Source organism: Salmo salar, chromosome ssa02, assembly GCF_905237065.1.
Source record: "Salmo salar chromosome ssa02, Ssal_v3.1, whole genome shotgun sequence".
Classification (NCBI taxonomy): Eukaryota; Metazoa; Chordata; class Actinopteri; order Salmoniformes; family Salmonidae; genus Salmo; species Salmo salar.
In genome coordinates, this window is record NC_059443.1 from 87,192,081 (window position 1) to 87,211,096 (window position 19,016).

The following is a 19,016-nucleotide window of genomic DNA, read 5'->3' on the forward strand; positions in this document are numbered from 1 at the left end:
CCAGTAAAAGGCACATGCACTTTCAAATGCAAATACAAGGAAAGTGACATGATGTTGGACTTTTACGTTGTTGACACTAGAGCACCTGCAGTGCTAGGTCTTAAAGCATGTTTAGACATGGACCTCATCAAGCTAGTTTTATCAGTAACAGCACCAGTAGAGACAGAAAATGTACTGGAGGAGTTTGCTGATGTCTTTACAGGAATAGGATTATTCCCAGGAGAATGTACCATTCACCTTGACCCAGACGCAACCCCTGTGGTCTACCCACCGAGAAAGATTCCCCTTGCTCTCCGTGCCTGTCTGAAGAAAGAGTTGGAGAGCATGGAGCAATCTGACATAGTCACCAAGGTTACAGAACCGACTGACTGGGTAAACGCGTTAGTGGTGGTGGAGAAACCACGCACAGGCAAGCTCCGAGTATGCCTCGACCCAAGAGACTTGAACAAGGCTATCAAACGGCCCCATTACCCTTTACCGACGCTAGATGGTATCACGCACAAGCTAGCGGGAGCACACTACTTCAGTGTCATGGACGCTAGATCAGGCTACTGGGCTATCAAGCTCACAGAAGAGTCATCTAAGCTTACAACATTCAACACACCGTTTGGACGCTACAGGTTCCGTCGCCTGCCTTTTGGGATTATCTCAGCCCAAGACGAGTTTCAGCGAAAGATTGACGAAGTATATGAAGGCCTCGACGGAGTTGTGGCAATTGTGGACGACATCCTTGTTTATGGTCGAACCAAAGAGGAGCACGACCGAAACCTCCGCGCGATGCTGCAAAGGTCCCGCGAGAGAGGAGTCCGGCTCAACCCCGAGAAGAGCACAGTCAGCGCTACAGAGGTCAGCTACTTCGGACATCTTCTCACAGCGAATGGAATCAAGCCAGATCCACAGAAGATCTCAGCCATAAAAGAAATGGAGCCACCAAAGAACCGTGCAGAGCTGGAAACAGTGCTTGGCATGGTCAACTACTTAGCCAAGTTCGCACCCAGCCTCTCCAATGCTAATGCACCCCTGCGTCAACTGCTAAAGCAGTCCAGTGAGTTTCTTTGGGACAAGCAACACGACATTGCTTTCCAGAATGTGAAAGACTTGATCACGAGAGAACCAGGACCAATCCTTGCCTACTACGACCCCAACAAAGAGCTCAGACTCCAAGTGGACGCGTCGAAGTATGGACTAGGTGCAGTGCTACTGCAAGAAGGAAAGCCCATCGGCTACGCTTCCAAATCTCTCACAGACTGTGAAATCAACTACGCTCAAATCGAAAAGGAGCTCTATGCCATTCTGTTCGGATGTAAACGTTTCCATCAGTACGTATATGGACGACAAGTCATTGTGGAATCCGACCACAAGCCCCTTGAGTCAATCATGAGGAAACCACTAGCTGCAGCCCCGCCAAGGCTACAGAGAATGATCCTTCAAATACAAAAATACGACTTCACAATCACTCACCGTCCAGGCAAAGACATCCCTGTCGCAGACACACTCTCCAGGAAGTTTCTTACCTACAAGGACAGCAGCCTCAGTGAGGGCATGGACATGCAAGTGCACACTGTGTACAGCAACTTACCAGTTAGTGACACGAAACTGAAGGAGATCCAAGCAGAAACAGAAAAGGACTCACAACTCACACAGCTGAGGAAAGTCATACAGGATGGATGGCCTGAGGAGAGAAGAAAATGCCCTCAGAGAGTCTCAGAATTCTGGAACCATCGTGATGAACTATCACAGATCAACGGAATCATTTTCAAAGGAGAGAAAATCATTATTCCTACCAGTCTCAGAGAAGAGATTTTGACAAAGATCCATGCTGGACACATGGGCATGGAAAAGTGCAAACAGAGAGCACGGGACATTTTGTTTTGGCCTGGAATGTGCAAACAAATAGAGGACATTGTTGGTAGATGCACCATCTGTCTTGAAAGACGCCCCTCAAACACCAAAGAGCCAATGTTACCTCACTGTATCCCAGACCGACCCTGGCAGGTTGTGGCAACCGATCTGTTCACCTGGAACAACGAGGACTACATCGTAACAGTGGACTACTACAGCAGATACTTCGAACTCGACAAGCTTCACAGCACCACATCTGCAGCTGTGATACACAAGCTGAAAGCAGCCTTCGCCAGGCATGGCATTGTAGAGACTTTAATATCTGACAATGGGCCCTGTTACAAATCAAATGAGTTTGAATCCTTCACAAAAGCATGGGAGTTCACACATGTCACCACAAGCCCACATTACCCTCAAAGTAATGGCCTTGCTGAAAAATCTGTGCAGATTGCTAAATCACTCATGGACAAAGCAAAAGCAGACAAGAGAGACCCCTACCTCAGTCTCCTTGAATACCGCAACACTCCAGTTGACAACTTCAAATCACCAGCCCAGCTGTTGATGAGCCGCAGACTTCGCTCAACCCTTCCCAGCACCAACCAGCAGCTGCAACCTGAGGTTGTCAGCTACAAGGAAATGCATGAAAAACGTGCACAGAGACAACAACAACAAAAGCGATACTACGACAGGTCAGCTAGACCACTGCCACCACTGATCGACGGAGAGTCAGTTAGAATCCAGGAGCATGGCCTCTGGAAACCAGCAGTCGTCATCCAGCCAGCTGACACTGAACGTTCATATCACGTCCGCACAGCAGAAGGAGCAGTGTACCGCCGCAATCGTCGTCACTTACTGAACACAAAAGAACAACACACTGATGAGATGAACTGTTCCCCTGAAAGAGAACGTGATGGACTAAACACACACACAGCACAACATACACCACACTTACCTGCAACACCACAAGAGCTGTTGACTGACACAGAAGCATGCTCAACATCATATCGCACAAGGTCAGGAAGAGAGGTCAAGCCCAGAGCTGTCCTCGACCTGTGAAATGTCAAAGGGTGTAGGCGGATCGCTGCCCTAAAAGCGTTCCAGACTGTAAACTTGTTATTGAAAGTTCACTTGACATGCTTTGGTATTGTATTTGTTTCAAATGTTAAGATGTCATTTCTACAGTGAAAGCTGAGTTGCTGAGAATCCCTTGTTTGAAAAGTTGGATCATTGTTTCAGAGTCTATGTTGATTCAGTTGGTGTATTATGCAATATAAATGGTTACTTACCTTGAGTTCAAACTACAGAGCATGTATCCAAAAGAAAAGCTTAGAATATGTAAAACATTTGTATTTTGTTTAAAAGAAGGGGGATGTAATATTCATATGTGAATACATACTGAATTATAATTGGATGCATTTTACCGCCGTATCATACTGTGCGGTGATTGGTTAAGACCACCCAGACGGTTAGGTCATGGGCAGTTGATCGTGGTTGGAGATAGGCTAACATGTAGTTGTAGCTAGTTAATAAAGAGTTATGTTAAGAAACATCCTGTAGTTCTGCGTTTTATTATTTTGTACAAAGTGTACAAAACAAAACACCAGCCCAAGAGAGTTTAATTGTAGTATACTGTAACTACATACTTAATGAGTATATACTACATACTATTAGTTAATTGTAGTATACATTTGACATTTTAGTCATTTAGCAGACGCTCTTATCCAGAGCGACTTACAGTAGTGAATGCATACATTTCATAAAAAAAATTCTCCCTACTGGTCCCCCGTGGGAATCGAACCCACAACCCTGGCGTTGCAAACACCATGCTCTACCAACTGAGCCAACTACATACTTAATGAGTATATACTACATACTATTAGTTAATTGTAGTAAACTGTAAACTGTAACCGAACCGTATCTTTTCAGTTGAGCGCTCTTTTCCTGTCTACCGGAAGTTTATGCTGTTGCTATGCAACCTCTTGCTAGCTAGCTAGTTAGCATAACACATTACAAGTTAGACATTTTCCGATTTCGGGTGTGTTTTTAAATTAAATCTTGAATACCAGAGTGCTTCATAAATTCAGACCGTTGTCAGATTGTCCTTTTATAAATTGAGACCGTTTCGCTCTCGGAGCCACTGGCCGCTCCGGCCGAGGAGTTGGGTTGATTTGACCGTTCTGACCTTAGCTTGCTAGATACTTCCAGACACAAATGAGACTCTGACCATTTTCCTCGCCCTAGCAGACCTGGTTAGGCAGTTTTCATGTTATCCAGAGTCACTGTAACTTTGCTGTTGGAAAACATTTAATTACCTTTTTTTTTGCCTAAGTTTACTGACACCTGGACATATTCAACGGGTGTTGAGCGCTAGTAAATTCATTATTCGGCTCTCTGGTACTCAGACGAGTGCTCTGAAATCAGAGTAGATAGCCAGAGCAAATTTATTAAAGCACCCGAATGTCCATTGAGAAAGCCAAACGACTATACCATTTAGCTAAGCTAAGAATGATGGGAATAATCAAGTCAATAAACGTTGGGTAGTTAGTTAGACAGAATATAGTTAATATACTGGCAAGTTTGATGTATAAGTAGCCAACTAACGTCAGGTAGCTAGTTAACATGCCGGTACATACTGCTGTAATAATATGCTAACAAATTGTCAGCCAAAATAACGTGTAAGGTAACTTATTTGAAAAGTCATTACTTTATTACATTCCTCAACATTTGCCATAATTAGTTAAAACAATGATTTTGTATCGGCTCTCATTGGACTTCGGCTGAATATTTTCCGCCATTATCTTCAAATCTGAAAACGATGTGAAGCCGCGCCCATTTCCTGAAGAATTGCATTATGGGCCCTAACGTACTGCGTGTTTACGTCATATTTTGGCGAATTTAGTACGACATCCGGGAACTTTTGGCATACTAACTACGTCATACTATGACCAATAAGCATACTATATACTCAATTAACATCACAAATAGAACGATTAGTATGAGTATTCTAACACAGCTAATGACTTATCAACAGCTCTAACAATTTTACCCTCACAGGAAATCTACACTGGCAGTTATAGAAAGACCCATTTACTATATAACCATTGATTCTTGAAGAATATAACTTATACATGCCTCAAATGATTAAACCGTACTACCCCACCAGAAACCAAAACATAAGCTCATAAAACGCCACTGTTTGTAAACAAGCACTGTATAGCCCCGACATATGGTTAAAACCATCATTTTGACCTTATGGATGGCCAGTCCTTGTATTCATAGTGTAGTAAATTTAGGGGGTAGCCCTGAGCTGGACTCAAACCTGGGTCCAGTGACTGTCAAGCCAACACCTTAACTGTTATGCCAAGATGTCTGAACTAGGTTTTGGGTTACGGTTGCTACAATACCTTCCTCTATGAATGTGAGAGTGGTAACATTTCTCCAGCCCCCATCCCTCAGCTGTTTACCAAACCAAGTCTCAGGGCTGACATTTTGTTGCTGTTTAAATCCTAGGTTGTCCCTTTAAAAAAGCCACACAATCAATCAACCAATCTGCAGTACAAACAATAACAAAGCTGTAATTCCACCACTGTTTTGGGAATAAGATGATGGATGGGGCTCGAGAAATTAACTACTTTCAAATTCATAGACAGACCTATGGATGCAAGGACTGACCATCCATGATATCAACATTATAGTTTTAACCACGAGGCTATACAGTGTTGATTTACATTTACATTGTTTCTTAACATTGGAGTAAAAAAAGCTTATTTGGGGTTCTGATGGGGTACAACAGTTGAACAAAGCTCATTGGGCATGTGTTATATTCTTCAATAATAAATGGCTATAAATAAATAAATAATTTAAAAGTCTAAATATGGATGTAGATATTGCAGATTTTCCCTTTGAGCTGATGTGTGGTGTCAACAACTGCAGAGTTTGTGCCTCTGTTTTTAAGACAGTACTTACTAGTGTTAATCAGGGCCTGTTCATCCTTAGAACCATTTGATGCCTTAACATGCCTTAGGGAAACCGCGCCGAGATATTCCGTTTCATCCTCTTCTTCCAATGTGACAGACATCTCCCTCTCCTCCTCTTTCACTCTGAACGCGTCTTCCTCTTCTTTAATTGAAACGTCTTTCTCTTCTTCTTTCACTGTAACAGCCTCCTCTTTCACGGGAACTTAACCAGCCCGTTAGCTGAATTATAACAACAACACCGTAAATATGATAATAAATCGGATAACTAACTAGACGACAGAAGTGGGTTTAAAACACAGTGGCTAATATACACGAAGGCGTCTAAAGAGCTTTATTGGTTCGGCTATTTTGTCTAGCAAGCTACTGAGGTGGCTGACTAACTGTTGCTGCTGTTGAAAGAAGCGTTCCGTCCACTAAATTATACGTCACACTAACGGCATTGCGGTAAAGCCCCACATGATGTATTGTTACACCAGTTAGGAGCAGAAAATACCTAGTCTGTTCATTATATACATATACATGATGTATTGTTACACCATGTAGGAGCAGTATAGACCTAGTCTGTTCATTATATACATCTACATGATGTATTGTTACACCATGTAGGAGCAGTATAGACCTAGTCTGTTCATTATATACATCTACATGATTTATTGTTACACCATGTAGGAGCAGTATAGACCTAGTCTGTTCATTATATACATCTACATGATGCATTGTTACACCATGTAGGAGCAGTATAGACCTAGTCAGTTCATTATATACATCTACATGGTGTATTGGTACACCAACATAAAAAAGGGAAATTTTATTATTTTATACTAATACAATTGATCAGAAAAAGAGATTTAGTTTAACATGTAATTCTCAAAAGGTAGGGGTCTGAATTATTGCCACCCATGTTTTCAATACTCCAGCACCCTCCCCTTGGGAGGATAACGGCGCTGAAATGTTTTATGGGATTAGAGAACACATTGGGTGGGATCTTACACCATTCCTCCAAACAAAATCTCCCCAGGTCCTTGATTGATTTCGTCTGCGCTTATGGACTGCCCTGTTCAATTCAAACCACAGATTTTTAATGGAGTTCAAGTCCAAAGACTGAGATGGCCATAGAAAAATGTTGATTTTGTTCCCCGTTAACCATTTCTTTGTGGATGTTGATGTGTCTTGCTGGAAGATCCACTTATGGCCACGTTTCAGCCTCCTAGCAGAGGTAACCAGGTTTTGGGCTAAAATATCCTGGTAGTGGGTAAAGTTTATTTATTTATTTTATACATTAATTTTTGCTCATCTTTATCAAGGGTATCAATAACTAGGTGCTTATTTTGATATCTAGTTATTTGACTGAATCAGAAATACAGATGTGAAGTAGAGGTTAAGTTTGTTTTAAATTCTCATAAAAAATCTGAACTAATCAAACAACACTTGTTGCTCTTTGTAAGTGTTGATATAATATTCATATTTAATGGAGAGAGAAAAAACGTTTCCCTAAACTGCTTTATAATATTATAATTACATGAAGAATAAAAAAAGTTTTCCCTCCTCAACAGCGTTTCATCCCTCCAGACAGCAGATGGCGATATGTGTCTTTCAGCCGATGTTTCTAGTGTGACGTATAATCTAGTGGACGGAACGCTTCTTCAACAACTGCAGCCACCTCGGTAGCTCGCTAGCCAACAAAGTCGGAACATTCAACTTCTTTATACGATTTCGTGGTTTAATTGCCACTAGGATTTAAATATACCTAGGTTGAAACAACTAGCTACCCCCATTTAATTTAATATTTACGTTGTAAGTCAGCTAGCTGGCTGGTTAAGTTAGCACTAGTCTAGTCGCTAATGCTAGCTAGCTATTATCCCCGACCATGAGTTCACTAAGCTACTCTCCTCCTGTTAAAGAAGAGGAGGTCTGCTGGACGGAGAAAGAAGCTCTGGTGAAAGAGGAGGAGGAAGAGGAGGCTGTTACAATACAAAAACAAGTAGAGGGTGAAGCTGTTACAGTGAAAGAAGAAGAAGAGAAAGACGTTACAGAGAAAGACGCCTTCAGAGTGAAAGAGGAAGAGGATGTTACTGTGAAAGAAAAGGAGGAAGATGCAGTTTTTGGAGTGGAGGATGAAGTGAAAGAAGATGAAGACGTTTTTGGAATAAAGGATGAAGAGGGGGAGATTACTGTCACATTAGAGGAGGATGAAGAAGAGAAGACTGGAGAACTAATTAACACCAGTAAATACAGTGAGTACTATCTTATAAAACAGGGACATTGATCTGATTAACACCAGTAAATACAGTGAGTACTATCTAATAAAACAGGGACACAAACTCGGAAGTTGTTGAACTAATGTGTGATTTTTAAAATGACATTCTACACTTGAATATGTTTTTGTACTGTCGGAATTGTTCATGACGTCCTCCAGTGATTTTTTTTTTAAACCTTTCCTGTTGAAAAGAAGTATATAAGTACAGTGAAGTATAAACACACTAAAGGGAAATATATTCGTTTTGAAAAAAAGAGTGTTTTGTTTGACAACTGCAAACTAGAAGGAGTGAGTGATGTCATAGTAAGGCATTCATGGCTTGGTGGGAAATCGTGATGTCATCCAATAGGCGACTGATCTTCATGTGAATATTCATTATTCTTTTTAAAATCCTTCCTGTTCTGCCAAGTTGGTTGTTGATCATTGCTAGAAAGCCATTTTCTGGTCTTGCCATAGACTTCCAAGACGATTTAAGTCGAAACTGTAACGAGGCCACTCAGGAACATTCAATGTCATCTTGGTAAGTTCCTCCAGTGTAGATTTGGCCTTGTGGTTTAGGTTATTGTCCTATTAGGACAGTTTTTTTTGTATTCAGATCTCTGAAATGCTCTCTAACTACGTAACATTTAGTGTCTCCTTATGTTACGCTGGGAAAACAGTTTTCATGGGCACAGAAATCCTAAATCATTTCAGAGTTTGCTAAATCCAATGGTTCTACCCGAGTCACCTTAACTTTATTGACAACACCCAAATCGATACTGTCATTAACGCAGTTCTTCAATAATTACACATAATACTTAATACTGTAGCTGTTTAGTTACAGTCACATGTTCAACTATCATCAGCTGATCCAGGAAATCATTTTCTGAATGACAGTCACATGACAAACATCACAACATGCAACAACAACCAAAGTGCTTCTTCATTCATTACTCTGGTAAAGACAGTTATGCCGTGCTCCACGTTGGATCCAACATCGCTAACAAATTTATGTTTATAATGTGTTATTGTCTGCTTGATTTACAGTAGGGTCTCGTTAGTCTGTTTGGACACAGAGATACTTAGCTCATAATGTGTAGAGATCTGTTCCTTGATGGATAGGCTATTGTACAAACCACGTAACTATTTTCCTTTATTTAGGACATTTACAATGAAAACACATTACAGAGTAGCCTAGTGGGATTATTCACAAAATTATCTGGTGATCAGGTTATGAAATGTCATGACAAAGATATTTTAATTTCCATGTTTCACCTGAAATATTAAATGATTTATAGTCCTAGGTCTATGTTGTTGTTAGGTGAAGTTATGGTTCCTACAGTAGGTCTATGTTATTGTTAGGTGAAGTTATGGGCCAATTTGTTAAACACTTAGTGGACAAACCCTCATTGTCAGGCTGATGACAAAGCTAGCCAAAGAGCATTTTACTGGTTGAAGTGTTTTTTAAGTGTAAAGCAGATGATTTGCGACAATAACACAAACATATTAATCAGGACATTCAAACGAGCCTTACAATTATAATCCACAAGTAGTGTGAAATGCACTCATATGCAACCAGTAAATGGAGGCTATTTTTGCTGTCAGCCTATGAGTTTTCCCCCACGGTGGTGAGTTAGTGAATAGACACAGAGCTTAATGTGAGTTTCCTTGAGTAGCACTCCTGATCTTGCGCTGTAATATTCAGAATACATTGTGAAAAACAATAATCTTTGCTCACCATTTTTGCTCCAGGCAGATATACTACATCCATAACTATCGGTTTCCTCATTACCAGATATACTACATCCATAACTAGTGGTTTCCGCATTACCAGATACACTACATCCATAACTAGTGGTTTCCTATTACCAGATATACTACATCTATTACTAGTGGTTTCCTCATTACCAGATATACTACATCCATAACTAGTGGTTTCCTCATTACCAGATACACTACATCCATAACTAGTGGTTTCCTATTACCAGATATACTACATCCATTACTAGTGGTTTCCTCATTACCAGATATACTACATCCATAACTAGTGGTTTCCTCATTACCAGATATACTACATCCATAACTAGCGGTTTCCTCATTACCAGATATACTACATCCATAACTAGCTGTTTCCTCATTACCAGATATACTACATCCATAACTAGCTGTTTCCTCATTACCAGATATACTACATCCATAACTAGTGGTTTCCTCATTACCAGATATACTACATCCATAACTATCGGTTTCCTCATTAGAATGGAGGAGTTTCTACAACCAAATTGCGTGTGCATCGCTGCAATTTTAGCAATCACAGAAAGGGGCCTATATTGGAGGCCAAAAGGCGTCTGGCACACTGCTTAGAGTTTCAACAACATGACTGTCTTAAGATAGTCTTGCCAAATCATTTAACAGATGTCAATTGTTGTATAACTTCATGGGTACTCTCTCTTCCAGCGCCGACAGAGATGGCCGCCTTGCTTCGCGTTCCTAGGAAACTATGCAGTATTTTGTTTTTTATGTGTTATTTCTTACATTGTTACCCCAGGAAATCTTAGGTTTTATTACATACAGTCGGGAGGAACTATTGGATATAGGAGCAACGTCAACTCACCAACATTACGACCAGGAATACGACTTTCCCGAAGCGCATCCTCTGTTTGGACCACCACCCAGGACAATGGATCGGATCCCAGCTGGCAATCCAAAACAACTACGCGGCAGAAGGGGCAGACGGAGCCGTCTTCTGGTCAGGCTCCGTAGACGGGCACATCGCGCCCCGCTCCCGAGCATACTACTCGCCAATGTCCAGTCTCTTGACAACAAGGTAGACGAAATCCGAGCAAGGGTAGCATTCCAGAGAGACATCTGAGACTGTAACGTTCTTTGTTTCACGGAAACGTGGCTCACTCGAGACACGTTATCTGAGTCGGTACAGCCACCTGGTTTCTTCACGCATCGCGCCGACAGAAACAAGCATCTCTCTGGTAAGAAGAAGGGTGGGGGTGTATGCCTTATGATTAACGAGATGTGGTGTGATCATAACAACATACAGGAACTCAAGTCCTTTTGTTCACCTGACTTAGAATTCCTCACAATCAAATGCCGAGCGCATTATCTACCAAGAGAATTCTCTTTGATCATACTCACAGTTGTGTATATTCCCCCCAAGCAGACACATCGACGGCCCTCAAAGAACTTCATTCGACTCTATGTAAACTGGAAACCACATATCCTGAGGTTGCATTCATTGTAGCTGGGGATTTTAACAAGGCTAATCTGAAAATAAGGCTCCCCAAATTCTATCAGCATATCGACTGTGCTACCAGGGAGGGCAAAACCCTAGACCACTGTTATTCTAACTTCCGCGATGCATAGAAGGCCCTCCCTGCCCTCCCTTCGGAAAAGCTGACCACGACTCCATTTTGTTGCTCCCAGCCTATAGACAAAAACTAAAACAGGAAGCACCTGCACTCAGGTCTGTTCAACGCTGGTCCGACCCATCGGATTCCACGCTTCAAGATTGCTTCGATCACGTGGACTGGGATATGTTCCGCATTGCGGCGAACAACAACATTGACGAATACGCTGATTCGGTGAGCGAGTTTATTAGCAAGTGCATCGGTGATGTCGTACCCACAGCGTCTATCAAAACATTCCCCAACCAGAAACCGTGGATTGATGGCAGCATTCGCGCAAAACAGAAAGTGCGAACCACTGCTTTTAATCAGGGCAAGGTGACCGGAAACATGACCGAATACAAACAGTGTAGCTATTCCCTCCGCAAGGCAATCAAACTAGCTAAGCGTCAGTATAGAGACAAAGTGGAGTCGCAATTCAACGGCTCAGACACGAGTGGTATGTGGCAGGGTCTACAGTCAATCACGGACTACAAAAGAAAAAACAGCCCCGTCGCGGACCATTATGCCTTGCTCCCAGACAGACTAAACCATTTTTTTGCTCGCTTTGAGGACAATACAGTGTCACTGACACGGCCCGCTACCAAAACCTGCGGGCTCTCCTTCACTGTAGCCCAGGTGAGTAAAACATTTAAATGTGTTAACCCTCGCAAGGCTGTCCCCGGCCGTGTCCTCAGAGTATGCGCAGACCAACTGGCTGGTGTTTTTACGGACATATTCAATCAATCCCTATCTCAGTCTGCTGTTCCCACATGCTTCAAGAGGGCCACCATTGTTCCTGTTCCCAAGAAAGCTAACTGAGCTAAATGACTACCGCCCTGTAGCACTCACTTCCGTCATCATGAACTGCTTTGAGAGACTAGTCAAGGACCATATCACCTCCACCCTACCTGACACCCTAGACCCACTCCAATTTGCTTACCACCCCAATAGGTCCACAGACGATGCAATCGCCATCACACTGCACACTGCCCTAACCCATCTGGACAAGAGGAATACCTATGTAAGAATGCTGTTCATTAATTACAGCTCAGCATTAAACACCATAGTACCCTCCAAACTCGTCATTAACCTGTTTAGGATAGGGGGCAGTATTTTCACGGCCGGATAAAAACCTACCCGATTTAATCTGGTTATTACTCCTGCCCAGAAACTAGAATATGCATATAATTATTTTTATTTGGATAGAAAACACCCTAAAGTTTCTAAAACTGTTTGAATGGTGTCTGTGAGTATAACAGAACTCATATGGCAGGCCAAAACCTGAGAAGATTCCATACAGGAAGTGCCCTCTCTGACCATTTCTTGGCCTTCTATAGCCTCTTTATGGAAAATAGAGGATCTCTGTTGTAACGTGATCTTTTCTAAGACTCCCATAGGCTCTCAGAAGGCACCAGAACGGGGAATGATGACTCTGCAGTCCCTGTGCGAAAAACAGTAGGGGATTTGGAAAGTGGTCAGGCTGAGAACAATGACACGGGCACGCGCGTGCATGTGACGACTCCATTTTACTTCTTTCAGTCTTTGAATGGATACGTCTCCCGGGCGGAATATTATCGCTATTTTACGAGAAAAATCCCATAAAAATTGATTTTATACAGCGTTTGACATGCTTCGAAGTACGGTAATGGAATATTTTGAAATTTTTCGTCACGATATGCGCCGGCGCGTCACCCTTCGGATAGTGTCTTGAACGCAAGAACAGAACGCAGCTATTTGGATATAACTATGGATTATTTGGAACCAAAACAACATTGGGTGTTGAAGTAGAAGTCCTGGGAGTGCATTCTGACGAAAAACAGCAAAGGTAATCCAATTTTTCTTATAGTAAATCTGAGTTTGGTGAGTGCCAAACTTGGTGGGTGTCAAAATAGCTAGCCATGGTGGCCGGGCTATCTACTCAGAATATTGCAAAATGTGCTTTCACCGAAAAGCTATTTTAAAATCGGACACCGCGATTGCATAAAGGAGTTCTGTATCTATAATTCCTAAAATAATTATGTTTTTTGTGAACGTTTATCGTGAGTAATTTAGTAAATTCACCGGAAGTTTGCGGGGGGTATGCTAGTTCTTAACGTCACATGCAAATGTAAAAAGCTGGTTTTTGATATAAATATGAACTTGATTGAACAAAACATGCATGTATTGTATAACATAATGTCCTAGGAGTGTCATCTGATGAAGATCATCAAAGGTTAGTGCTGCATTTAGCTGTGGTTTTGGTTTTTGTGACATTATATGCTAGCTTGAAAAATGGGTGTGTGATTATTTCTGGCAGGGTACTCTCCTGACATAATCTAATGTTTTGCTTTTGTTGTAAAGCCTTTTTGAAATCGGACAATGTGGTTAGATAAAGGAGAGTCTTGTCTTTAAAATGGTGTAAAATAGTCATATGTTTGAAAAATTGGAAGTTTTGGGATTTTTGAGGAGTTTGTAATTCGCGCCACGCCCTATCATTGGATATTGGAGCGGCGTTCCGCTAGCAGAACATCTAGATGTAAGAAGTTAAGCGCGAGACCCTGGGTCTCGACCCCGCCCTGTGCAACTGGGTCCTGGACTTCCTGACGGGCCGCCCCCAGGTGGTGAGGGTAGGTAACAACGTCTCCACCCCGCTGATCCTCAACACTGGGTTCCCACAAGGGTGCGTTCTCAGCCCTCTCCTGTACTCCACTCCCTGTTCACCCACGACTGAGTGGCCATGCACGCATCCAACTCAATCATGAAGTTTGCAGACGACACTACAGTGGTAGGCTTGATTACCAACAACGACGAGACGGCCTACAGGGAGGAGGTGAGGGCCCTCGGAGTGTGGTGTCAGGAAAATAACCTCACACTCAATGTCAACAAACAAAGGAGATAATCGTGGACTTGAGGGAGCAGCCCCCTATCTACATTGACGGGACAGTAGTGGAGGGGGTGGAAAGTTTTTTTAAGTTCCTCGGAGTAAACATCACGGACAAACTGAAATGGTCCACCCACACAGACAGCGTGGTGAAGAAGGCACAGCAGTGCCTCTTCAACCTCAGGAGGCTGAAGAATTTTGGCGTGTCACTAAAAACACTCACAAACTTTTACAGATGCACAATCGAGAGCATCCTGTCGGGCTGTATCACCGCCTGGTACGGCAGCTGCTCCGCCCATAACCGGAAGGCTCTCCAGAGGGTAGTGAGGTCTGCACAACACATCACCGGGTGCAAACTACCTGCCCTCCAGGACACCTACACCACCCGATGTCACAGGAAGGCCAAAAAGATCATCAAGGACAACAACCACCCGAGCCATTGCCTGTTCACCCTGCTATCATCCAGAAGGCGAGGTCAGTACAGGTGCATCAAAGCGGTGACCAAGAGACTGAAAAACAGCTTCTATCTCAAGGCCATCAGATTGTTTAACAGCCATCACTAACATTGAGTGGCTGCTGCCAACATACTGACTCAACTCCAGCCACTTTAATAATGGAAAAATTGATGTAATGAATTTATCACTAGCCACTTCATCTATTGCTTACATACCCTACATTACTCATCTCATATGTATATACTGTACGCTATACCATCTACTGCTTCTTGCCATCTTGATGTAATTAAATGTATCATTAGCCACTTTAAACAATGCCACTTTATATAATGTTTTCATACCCTACATTACTCATCTCATATGTATATACTGTACTCTATACCATCTGCTGCATCTTGCCTATACCGTTTCGGGCATCACTCATTCATATATTTTTATGTACATATTTGTATTAATTCCTTTACAATTGTGTGTATAAGGTAGTTGTTGTGAAATTGTTAGGTTATATTGCTTGTTAGATATTACTGCATGGTTGGAAGTAGAAGCACAAGCATTTCGCTGCACTCGCATTAACCTGTTACATCTAGACGTTCCGCTAGCGGAACCCCTTTCCGCCAGCGGGACACCTAGCCAACAGCCAATGGGATTGCATTGCGCGAAATCCCAAAACTACTAAAATACCACAATTCAATTTTCTCAAACAATAAACTATTTTACTCCATTTTAAAGATAAGACTCTCGTTAATCTAACCACATATTAGATTAGGCTAGGAGAGTACATAGACACAAATAATCACACAGCCATTTTCCAAGCATATATGTAACAGAAACCGTAAACACAGCTAAATGATGCACTAACCTTTGACGGTCTTCATCAGATGACACTCCTAGGACATTATGTTATACAATACATGTATGTTTTCTTCAATCAAGTTAATATTTATATCCAAAAACAGCTTTTTACATTGGCGCGTGATGTTCAGAAAATGTATTTTCCACCACAAACTTCCGGTGAATTTACAAAAATACTCTTCATAAACGTTGACAAAATACATAACAATTATTTTAAGAATTATAGATACACAACTTCTTTATGCAATCGCTATGTCAGATTTTAAAATAGCTTTTCGGGGAAAGCACATTTTGCAATATTCTGAGTACATAGCTCAGCCATCACGGCTAGCTATTCAGACACCCGGCAACTTCGGGCACACTAAACTCAGAATTAGTATTAGAAAAATTGTATTACCTTTGCTGATCTTTGTCAGAATGCACTCCCAGGACTACTACTTCCACAAGAAATGTTGTTTTTGTTCCAAATAATCCATAGTTATGTCCAAAAACCTCCGTTTTGTTTGTGCGTTCAGATCACTATCCAAAGGGTAACGCGGGAGCGCATTTCGAGACAAAAAAATTCAAAATGTTCCATTACCGTACTTAGAAGCCATTTTTATGGTATTTTTCTCGTAAAGTAGCGATAATATTCCAACCGGACAATAGTGTATTCATTCAAAGAGGAAAATAAAAAACAGCGTTCTCACGTGAACGCGCATATCCAATCTCTTAGTCACCAGGCAGTCCACTGACAATCTGACCTACTATACTCTGCCCAGAGACATGAGACGCCTCAATCCGCTTTCTGAAGGCTTTAGAGAGCCAATGGAAGCCTTAGGAAGTGCAACATAACTCATAAGTATTTGTAGTTTCTCTAGGGATTCAAAAGTAGAACTACAGTTCTCAGACAGGCCACTTCCTGCTTGGAATTTTCTCAGGTTTTTGCCTGCCATATGAGTTCTGTTATACTCACAGACACCATTCAAACAGCTTTAGAAACTTCAGAGTGTTTTCTATTCAAATCTACTAATAATATGCATATTCTCGTTTTTGGCCAAGAGTAGTAACCAGTTTAAATCGGGAAAAATTTTTCATCCGGCTGTGAAAATACTGCCCCTTATACCACAACAGGTTAACATCTGCTGACCATGTGTATGTGACAAATAAATTTGATTTGATTTGGTCACCCCTTTTTACCTCAAATAAACAGTGGATTTCTGCTGTTGTGGACATTTAACCATCTGTATGACTTTGTTGTTCACACAGGAGAGAGACGGGACTATCGTGGATCCTCTGGGGAGCTTCAACAATATCATGATGCTGACGAGGCAGAGAATAGTTTCTCCAGATCAGAACTCCTCAAGAAACACCTGCAGAGACCGACAGGGAAGAAATCTCACTGCTGCTCTGATTGTGGGAAAATATTAAACTCCTCAGTAAAACTTAAAATACATCAAAGAATTCACACTGAAGAGAAACCTTTTGGCTGTACTCAATGTGGGAAGAGTTTTGTTTGTTCTAGCGGTCTGAAGAGACACCAGAGAACACACACAGGAGAGAAACCGTATAGCTGTACCCCATGTGGGAAGAGTTTTACCCAGTTAAGAAGCCTGATATCACATCAGAGAACACACACAGGAGAGAAACAAGAGAAACCATATAGCTGTACTCAATGTGGGAAGGGTTTTGTTCGTTCTAGCCGTCTGAAGGCACACCATAGAACACACACAGGAGAGAAACCGTATAGCTGTACCCAATGTGGGAAGCGTTTTACCCAGTCAAGAAGCCTGATATCACATCAGAGAACACACACAGGAGAGAAACCTTTTAGCTGTAATCAATGTGGAAGGAGTTTTACCCTGTCAGCTAGCCTGATATCACATCAGAGAACACACACAGGAGAGAAACCTTTTAGCTGTACTCAATGTGGGAAGAGTTTTGTTCGTTCTAGTGGTCTGAAGAGACACCAGAGAACACACACAGGAGAGAAACCATATAGCTGTACCCAATGTGGGAAGAGTTTTACCCAGTCAAGAAGCCTGATATCACATCAGAGAACACACACAGGAGAGAAACCTTTTAGCTGTACTCAATGTGGGAAGAGTTTTTCTACTTCTAGCTATCTCACTATACACCAGAGAACACACACAGGAGAGAAACAATATAGTTGTAGTCAATGTGGGACAAGATTTGCTTGGCTAAACAGCCTAGTATCACACCAGAGAACACACACAGGAGAGAAATCTCCTAGCTGTGATCAATGTGGGAAGAGTTTTACTAGAGCTAGCTATCTGACTATACACCAGAGAACACACACGAGATAATCCTTGCTGTGCTCAATGTGGGATGAGTTTTGGTCAATCTAGTGGTCTGACAGTGCACAATAGAATACACACAGGAGAGAAACCGTATAGCTGTGATCAATGTGGGAAGAGTTTTAATCAGTCATTACATGTAACATTCTGACTCGACACCAGATAATACACACAGGAGAGAAACCCTATAGCTGTACTCAATGTGGGATGAGTTTTACACAAGAGAACACACACAGGAGAGAAATCTTATAGCTGTGATCAATGTGGGAAGAGTTTTGGTCGATCTGTGCAGCTGACTGTACACAAGAGAACACTCGTAGGAATCTGATACATGAAGGAGTTTTTTCATGATATCAATGAATTAATGTCACAATGTAGAATGTTTTAACATTGTAGAAGGAGTATTTTAATGATGTCACAATGTAGAACCCTAAACGTTTGTCCCCTGTTCTATTGATTTCAACATGATATGGATATTAGCCTCAGGGGGAAAATCCAGGCTCTGAATTGGAAGAGTTACTATTTATGTGATTTTACAAAAAGTGACTAACAAAAAAAGAGTTGTGTTATACTTACCACGTTGGTGACGCACTGGAATCACAATGCAACACTTCAAAATGTAGCTAGCTGTTTTCTACAAATTGTCCTCTAAGCAGGGATGTACACATTATTCCCAGATTCCGTGTGGTTTGTTAGCTGTTAGTTTTAACAGGATGTGCAACCTCATCTCTCTCCTCTCTCCCGCCTCTCGCACAAATGATTTCAACATGATATCGATGAGTTATGACAAATAAGTGTTCCTTTGTTCAGCAACCCCTTCATTTAAATGCATCACTCCAAAATGTAGCTGACTGTCTTCTGCAGGTTGTCCTCTAATCAGTGAGGTAAAATATATCTCCCATTTCCATGTGTTTTTTTTTGTTGTTAGTTTCAACATCACGTACAACCTGATTTCCCCCCTAATCGATATCAGTGATTTATTGCTACTTATCAAAGCAACAGCGTTTCTGGTGCTTGTGCAGTTTATAAGCTGCTTGTTTAAAAAAATACAATAATATGATTATTGTGGCAGATGTTTGTGTACTTAGCACATTTT

The 19,016-nt window shown here is 41.7% G+C and overlaps 1 protein-coding gene across 1 annotated transcript in view; it reads left to right on the forward strand.

Moving 5' to 3' along the window:
• Positions 1-18,384, forward strand: part of LOC106591754 (oocyte zinc finger protein XlCOF26-like) — a 64,504-nt gene extending 46,120 nt beyond the window's left edge. Inside the window, exon 2 of the mRNA XM_045713468.1 lies at positions 16,878-18,384. Coding sequence (XP_045569424.1) covers positions 16,878-17,929 — 1,052 coding nt within the window. The 3' untranslated portion in view covers positions 17,930-18,384. The remainder of the gene's footprint in view (positions 1-16,877) is intronic.
• The last annotated feature ends 632 nt before the right edge of the window (positions 18,385-19,016 follow it).